The 8,405-nt window shown below is 53.5% G+C and overlaps 2 protein-coding genes across 2 annotated transcripts; both read right to left on the minus strand.

Moving 5' to 3' along the window:
* Positions 1 to 673: 673 nt before the first annotated feature.
* CCOS01_17023 (uncharacterized protein) lies at positions 674 to 931 on the minus strand (the record flags this gene model as incomplete). The annotated part of the gene is made up of 1 exon (XM_060465157.1): positions 674 to 931. One exon carries the CDS (start codon positions 929 to 931, stop codon positions 674 to 676), a length of 258 nt encoding a protein of 85 aa, XP_060304326.1.
* A 916-nt stretch (positions 932 to 1,847) lies between these two features.
* Positions 1,848 to 3,730, minus strand: CCOS01_17024 (uncharacterized protein; the record flags this gene model as incomplete). Its single annotated transcript, XM_060465158.1, has 5 exons — positions 1,848 to 2,184; positions 2,594 to 2,790; positions 3,170 to 3,298; positions 3,369 to 3,526; positions 3,574 to 3,730. 5 exons carry the CDS (start codon positions 3,728 to 3,730, stop codon positions 1,848 to 1,850), a joined length of 978 nt encoding a protein of 325 aa, XP_060304327.1.
* Positions 3,731 to 8,405: the final 4,675 nt, after the last annotated feature.

The raw sequence follows: 8,405 nt of genomic DNA on the forward strand, positions 1-8,405 counted from the left end.
CGAAGGTCGGCCGGCGTACAGTAGGTAGAGAGGCGAGTGGAGGAGAAAGACGTATCGAAGCAGGCAGTTTCAAGATTGGGAAGACGGTAGCTGGGGGTGGAGGGGATAAGATGGAATTGAGCAGGCGGGAGCGCTAGGTAGGCAGGGTGGGTGGGTGACTTGTTGGCCTGAGCAGACGAGCAGAAGGAGACTCAACCCGGAAGAAAGAAAGCTGGGATCCAGACTGCGAGAGAAAAAAAAAAGAGAGAAGCAGCGACAGGCGGCGGCCTTGGAACCGGGGTAGGAGGGGAGGAGAAGAACAGAGGATGCACAGGATAGGACAGGACAGGATAGGACAGGATAGGACAAGCCCGGGACAGGGCAAGACAAGACAGGGTTTCTGGGTACAGGGGAGGGGGGAGTGAAGCTAAATCAAAGTCTCTCGCTCCTCTTTCTGTCTTGTCTGTCTGCCTCTGTTTCTGTGTGTACAGACACTGTCTCCCGTTTCCTTCTCTCTTCTCTCCCCTCAAGCTCTCTCCCTCGCTCTCTCTTCACCCCAGTGCTTTTTCTTCTTAGTCTTTCGCATCCATAGCGACTTGGATGAAGTGTCGCTGCTGCTGCTGCTGCTGCTGCTGCTGCTGGAAAGAGAGCGAACGGCACTGCTTGAATTTCGCTACTACCATCTACCCAGTACCTAGATAAGTACGCACAAAGCGAGGTATATTGTACAGTACAGAGTACCGCTCAGGTAGCTAGCTACCTCTCTGTCTCTGTGTCTATATCCGTAAGTATTTCTGCCCAGCAGCGGCAAAAACCACACATGAGCACCCCTCTTCTCTCCGCCAAGGAGGAAAAAATAGACAGCGGAATAAATGACAGAGAAAAAGGTGGGTAGGTACTGAATCATTTGCGGCTTGCCCTGGCGCCCATACGGCTCTGACATTGTTATCATGAAAGCCGCCGTCTCCAACCTCTCGTTGAGTCTCAAAAGTAGAATCGTTGCTGCTACATACCTTATGGTAAGTACGGATAGGTACTTATTCCTGCATCTTTGCCTTCGCTTTCCGCAGCTGTGGCCTGCCCGCTCGAAAATAAGGTATGCCAACGTATTGTAGCGCTACTCTGGGCGGGCAGAGCCACCTGGAATAAGGTGCAAGTAACCCGATCGAGTGCAGGTATCCATGCCTTCTGCGGCGTGCCAGTCGATTTCGCTGGCTGCTACCCAGATAGCTCACGCCTCCGAGGTAGACCCAGAGCATCGCATAGGGGGGGGGGGGTCTGGCGTTCGCAATGAGGCAGACGAGAAAAGTACTTTGCCCTCAGGTATTCAAGACTCACTTTTCTCTGGACGTGCCTTGGGGGTGTCACCCCGTCCACCTCTCTGCCATAACCATGCCGCACGGCGCCACGGTGGACGACGTGGCGGCACAGCCGAACCCTGCTCGGGGGTTTTTGGGCACGCATGGGCGCTGTTCACGTTTCTTATTTCCCGGACTCGGCGGTAGCGAGTACTTGGGATGTTTGTCCAGCCCCAAGGCAGCCATCCCTGTCCTGATACCAGCATGGCAAGCCATATGGCCTTGCTAATGTACCCATACACACGCCGTCCGCCGCACGCCCTCGTGGATGTGCCATACCACGCTGGGAAGCTCGAGGGGGAGGACGTCTCCGATGGAAGTGGGGTCGCGGCCCTCACATGCATCGAGCATCTGTTTGTCGTGTGGCATCCTGGGGAAGGTTTTTGCTAATAGCTCTATGTGGTGTGCGTGTGCGTATGCATCCGCGTACATTTGTCGTCCAAGTGTAAGTAGCTGGACAAAAGCCTCCCGTCTGTTCAACTGCTCGACGGTTTAGTGGACTCTGGGGCATCATACAGGGCTCCGGGTCCGTACCTTACTCTGCCCCTTCCAATTTGTGCCCTGCAATTTCACAGTCTTGTGTTGCTGTTCGCCGTTATGAAGATCTTTGGCAGTGGCATTCTTCTCCCTTCTAGCACGCTCAAAGCGGACCATAGAGCTGCGCATCATGAGGATTAATGCTGCATTGAGTACAGCAGGATGACAGCGCCAGCCGCAATGGCCATATCGCAATGTGCGTATGCGTACTTGAGCGTGTGACGCTATCGGTAAACGGTTGAAATGACGACTGTGCTCTGAAGAAACAACAGTGCCAGGGCCGCACCATGCCATGCCGTCGATGCCATGGCTAGCCAGATCACGCCGGTATGTTGGTCAGATCAGGCCGCCCCAAAGACGGGTCTCGGGCAGCGCAAAATAGGTATTTGCAGGAAAGGAGAGCCCAACAGCAAAAGGGGTCGAAAATGACGGCGGATCTGATGACGGGCCCGCTGTTTTTATGTTTCGTCTCACAATGATCGAGACCAAATGCCACCCAGTTCGGGGCTTGCGAACTGGCGGGGGCCAGAAGAAACTTGAGAGGCTTGGCGGGCCTGGTCTGCGTGACTGCAAGAAAAGGCCCATCAAGATGAAAAAAAAAAAGTGAACAAGGCCGGACCGATCGTATTGGCATTCCAACAGTGCGCAACAAACGCCATCACCGTCATCTAGGCCTCGCTCTTGCGCTTCGGACTCGGAATCCGGTCCGGTCCCTGTACCAGACTTCAATGTCGGGGTTGTTCGCAGCCATGCCATGATCGCCAGTACCAGGACAGGTATCTGTAGGCCGTCGTACTTTTGTCGAAGAACCTTGGCAACCCGGTTGAGGAACTTGGGATGCCATTCTAGGCACAGCGGTCAAGGGGCCGGCCGAGAATTCCAGCGGTATCAACAATGACCGAGGCCTGATGCTGCCCTATATGTGACGACTTTAACTCAACATGGTGTCAATTTTCGGTCGAGTGGTTCTTTGCAGCAATGTGCAATAATTGACGAGCTGCTGCGGTCCATGTATTTGCTTGTCCTTGGTGCCTGAGCCCGCTTGTGAAATGCAGGTATGTTGTATACATGGGCATAATAGGCTGCTAATGACAGTAGTGCGTTGCGCTGCGTCATGGTATTGGTGCGATGGTCATTCCGTGCAGGCATGCGTGTGTAGCAATTGATATCCTGAATGCCGACTTCATCGTGAATTGCGGATACACGCAGCACCGACGCCGATGGGGTTTTAAAATCTTAGGCCCAGGGTCCCCTCATCAACAAATCCGTATCCTGACTGAAGGGATTTGGGTTAAGTAGTCGTAGGAGAACAGGGCCACCAGCCAACAGGGCTTGCCCCCGGTCCCGGGGACGAGACGGAAGAGGACGGCGTTTCTTGTCATCCCGGTTGGACGGCGGCCAGAGTGACAGAGCCAGCATCGAATCTAAAGATGGTCCAGTGGTCAGACCAGGGTGTCAGTCCTCGAAACTCAAGCCTCAAGTTGGTAGCCGTACTCCGTTGTGTATCTGTAAATGAAGAGAGAACAGCAGTGGACGGACTGCCCTTTGGTGGGAGGCACTGTAGGGCAGGTGGTGGTGAAGGTGGGCACCATCAGCAGGGCCTGGCATAGCATGGCTACCGCGTGCGGAGCTGGTAGCGGCCATAGCATATCAAGACGGGCCTCGAGGTGGTTGCTTGCCATGCTTGCCTCGTGCGTACCGGGCTGGGAACAAGCTGGGAGCGGCACCGTTTGCGACGGGCGATGGCGATGGGCGATGCGGGATGTGCACGTCCATTCGTGGATGACGGATCCATCCCGCCATGTCAATATTCCAGGCGACTGGGTTTGAGCCGATCGGTCCCATGTGCATTCCATGCGGTACAGCGCCTGTGAGGATGCCGTACCACCACCGACAAAGGTTCCTGACCTAGGACTAGTCGGCCAAGCGCGGTGGATAGACGTAAGCAGAGCGCACCTCCGTCGGCCGTCCAAGCATGAAAACGATGGGCCGGGGGAGAAATCGTTCTTGGTCAGATCCAGCCGAGATCAGGTCCGTGAAGAAGCGGCACGAGAGGGAGGCAAGGAGGGACCCGGATCTTTGGAGCCAGAACCCTGAAATCCGTGTCTCGGGGTTGTCTGTTTGGTTTTTTTGGTTTTGCCGAACCATGGTAAAGCAACATGTGGTGATGCAAGGTAGACGGTGATGGCGTCGGATACTGGGCACCAACGTGGCAATCACCATCCGTAGCCAGCTTGGCAGGTCATATGGGATTGCATCGTCTGTCCTTTGCTCGGGGACTGTAGTGTAGGAAGTCAGGAACAGAGGCTGCTCCACCAAAGACCGTCGCGAGCAATGTTGATATGGTCTGTACGGGTACACATTTTGTGCTTGGATGCTAGTTACTTCGGATTCTAACACGACGGGTGAGCAGCTTTAGTGTTGTTTTTCTTTTTCCCAATCTCCTTTGGTGATGTGCGTGTGTGTGTGTGTGTGTGTGTGTGTGTGTGAGCGTGTGAGAAAATAGGGTATTGGCTCTAACGTAGGGGGATGCAGCACCGTTTGTCCAAGATCAGGCAAGAATGCTCCCGTCGTTAGTCCATGGAGCCTTCCCGGGCAATTTCGCATACCTTCCACTTCCTTCCAGGTCTGCTTCGCACTTTCCGTCAGGACTCCAACATTCGTGTCTGAACCTCTGAGGGCACAATGTCTGCAGATCAAGAGCAAGGTAGGTAAACACTAGGTATCTGAGGGAAAAGTGACCAGCAGTAGCCAAGGAGTGAAGTTGAGCGAGAGCTCTATAGCAAGTGGAGGTATCACGGTATGTCGAAGTCCACCCAAAGGGTCTTTAGTGTTGGCGTCTTCGTCTGTCGTGGCATGCAAGACAATAAGATACCCCACGTTTGATTCGGTGTTTCCAAATCGCTCGACAGGTCTTGCGAATATTGGCCAAGTGTCTCTGTCTTTTTTCGAGGGCTCTCGCATGTACAGTGTATATGGATACACACAATAGGTCTGGGTACCGTTTTCTTAGTCCTTTTCCCTTCCCGCAGCCAGTGACAGATGAGGGCTAGACCGTCGAGTAGACTTGGAAGTTGAGACACTAGGCTACTACCGTCGCTGAGTATTCTTTCTGTGAGCTGTACAGGTCAACAGGCCGTGTCCCGGAACTGGTCATGTCCGCGCCTCGGTGGCTGGGTCTAGAGGCGGCTGCGTTGGGATAGTGCAAGAGGCGTGGTCCTGTGTGTGTTGAGAGATGGCGCCTGGCTCCAGGTACCGAGGGTACTGACTAGGGAGCCTCGTGCCGAGTGGGGGAAACTGGTTTAGTTTTTCTTTCCGTCTCTTTCTTGTTGCTCGCTTTCTTTTCTCTCCTTCGCCAAGGCACAATATGGTCCGCTTGATAAAACTGGCCGACTACGTACGTTAGCCCAACTGGAGAAACGGCGGTCGTCTTCACGTCAGTGTAGACTCGAGCTTGGCGACTTATTTCACAGCGCCAAGTGCGACGCAGTCCGTCTTGTTTGCGCCTGATGATTAATATCCGAGGTACCTCAAGTAAGGGAAGCTTTTGAGGCTTGGAAACACCGCATGCAGCAAGGTATTTTGTAAACAGTGTGTGAAAGCCTGGCTGATTGGAGCAGCTTGTCGAGAACGCCCATCACAAGGGCAAAAAGTACGTACCGACGATACGAAGCGCAAGGCGAACGACGGTGGGGAGAATGGTGGGTTCGGCAGGCACGGAGGGAGAGTGTGTGGGTGTGGGGAGGGCGGGCATAGAGGCTTCAGCTTGCTGCTTCAAGCTTGTGAGCTTCCACGACACTGAGCAGTTTCTGGACAAAGCGCCTCGGACACCTCCCTTAGTCAGCCTCACAACTCCAGAGCACGCACCTCCTCTGGCTCCTGCAAGGTGCGTGGGCTTAGGGATAGCCGTCACGCATTGTCCCGTCTCGGGTGTCAAGGTAAAAGTGACAAGTGGCTGATCTGATCTGCTGCACAGCCTCCTCCTCTCCCCAAATCTTATGTAATGAGCTATGCTAGCTAACCGGCAGCAACTTGTCTATTCCGTTCTCCATCGTGCCATCGCTCCTCTGGATCCCATGTGCGATATCCCCGATGACCACGTGCATTTTGTGCTGAATAGGTACGAGTACGTTTCTGGCACGGTACCCGTACAGAACAGATACTCTGCACATGCAACGCTAATCATGCCTTGGTCATATTCGTCCGCGAGCCAAAGTGCCTACCGCAGTGATCGTCGGGCCGTATTTGTCTACTTGAGGTCTACGGATATTGTAAGTATTTTGACCACTCACTTCTGAGCTATCCGTACTTGACGTCGAATTTCCTGCCGTCATCTCCCCACACAAAGGTCGTTGACAGCATGAGGAAGTACCCGTACCTGCCCTCGCAGGCTCGCTCCTTCCAGCAAATGTCAAGGTTCATCCATCCTCACGAAGCCGCCCAACCTTACCGTGCGGACACATCCAACCTCATGCTCCGCTACAACACCATCTCTGCACTTTATCTGACGGCCAGGCACCCTTTTCGCCATCCCCAGTCCCTGTCAGTTTCCGTCGTGGCATCGGCGCCACTTTTCACAGCTCATTATCCTGGCCTCTGCGAATACACACCGAGAACCTATCTGTACCAAGTACTCCGTGTTCTGCATACCACCGTGTATACGGGCACTCGAGCTTGAAGCAACGCAGCCCGGATGAGAGTTCCCCCTCTTCATTGCCGCAATCCCTCCCGCCCGGAGGCTTGTCGTCGATCGTTACTTCTTCGCCTTCTTTGCAGCCGCACTACACACACACGACACGATAATCAACACTCTTCCATTTGACACTATTTGACGTCTTGTTCTTAAATCGGACGTGGCCCTGTCGCGTCCTCACCCCAAGGACCCAAAGCCACCAATCCGACAGCAATCGGTCAACACCTATTCATCACCGCACGGCATTTGTTTGCCTACCCGCTTGGCCAACAAGGGTCTACCAATAGAATCAGCCATGTTGTTGAGCCTTCAGTCAGCCAAATCGTCGGGCCCGCTAAGAACCCTCCTCTTTTCTGCGCTGCCCTTCGAGGCTCCGATACCTTGACTCAGACAATCGCCGCGAGGAAAGAAATGAAATGATCGACAGTATTCGCCAAAATAAAGAAAGAGCTCGGGGCTTGCCTGCTTGTTGACGAACCCCTATCTCGGTATTCCCGTTTGGATTACATGGTCCAAGATCTTGGAGTTCCACCAAGAGCACTTACCTGGACAAGTCTCGTTGGCAGCACATTTGTCTACCAAAGATGCTCGGTCTGGAAGGGAACTGCCCTGTGCTGGCTAGAGGGAACCTTGTCTACAGCTCCTTGCTCAACCAGCCTTGCCAGAATTTTGGGATCAATCACGAACCACGATCGAGTGCAGCACTGCAGCGGCCTGCCATGCTCAGGTGGCCCGAGTTTTACGATACTTTGCGTCGGAACCCCCACATTGGAACTAGCAAGAGCCTTGTGGGATACTTTCGGCAAAAGAATCGTTCAATACCCATGGCACCACGGCTAATGGACAGCGCTTGTCACAGCTGCGCCGATCTCACATTGCCCTTCATTGTGAAACTCACGCCGGATCAACCTTTAAAGAATTGCAGACTGGCGGCGGCTTTCCTGCCTGTGTGGCAAGCCACGAGCATAACTGACAACATGGTAGTACAGTCAAGTAAACGATGCTAACAGTTCAATCCCGCTCAGCGACGCGCGATGGGAAGAACAACTCAACCGAGCGAGACACCTCCCAATCGAAAGGCCATGGTAATTACGGTGCGATACAGTATCCGTAATGGCCTTGCAACGGGACATCTTTCCGGACATAGGGATAATCACCATTCAACTACCCTTTCCCAGACGGCGGCCGTCCCTTACGAAATCCCATGTCTTGACTGACTCAAATGCATCACCCATTTGCGGCCCCAAATATGCTTGAGATTACATTTACATTGACTTCTAGGCAATACCGATCACTGGGTTCACTTCAAGGGGCAAGCAAATAACGCATGGAACATATGAGGAATTGCGACACTCCGCTCAAGTTGATTCTTTGATCATCTCTGCAGCCGTTCGACCTTTTACTACAGGGGTCGCGTCTGCTCAGCATTATCAAAGTCGAAGGCTCAGCCACACAGCAAGACTTAAGACCGAATTCTTAGATGCCTAGCTCCCTTGCGGTGCACCCTATCCATTTTTTATTCCCACACAGAACAGAACGCATCGACATTCGAGTCAAGTCCCCAGAAGAACATCCACTAACCTAGGAGGAGCACTCCATAAGAAAGAGATGCGAAAGACCACCACACAGTATCCGTAGACCAGCAAGCGTCAAGACTTTACATCGCACAGCTCATGTTCAGAGCGTCAGGCTCTCAGCAATGTTAGATCATCTCCGCCAAGAACCTCGCAGCTTCGGTCTGTTGTTGTACGGGTACTGGAATTGCCCGCTCTGTTTATTCCGAATACCTACGGAGTACTACTCAAACGCCTCACAGAACCTTGCTCGCGCTTCAAAAG

The sequence above is a fragment of the Colletotrichum costaricense genome, assembly GCF_030867565.1.
Source record: "Colletotrichum costaricense strain IMI 309622 chromosome Unknown Scaffold_37.1, whole genome shotgun sequence".
NCBI lineage: Eukaryota > Fungi > Ascomycota > Sordariomycetes > Glomerellales > Glomerellaceae > Colletotrichum > Colletotrichum costaricense.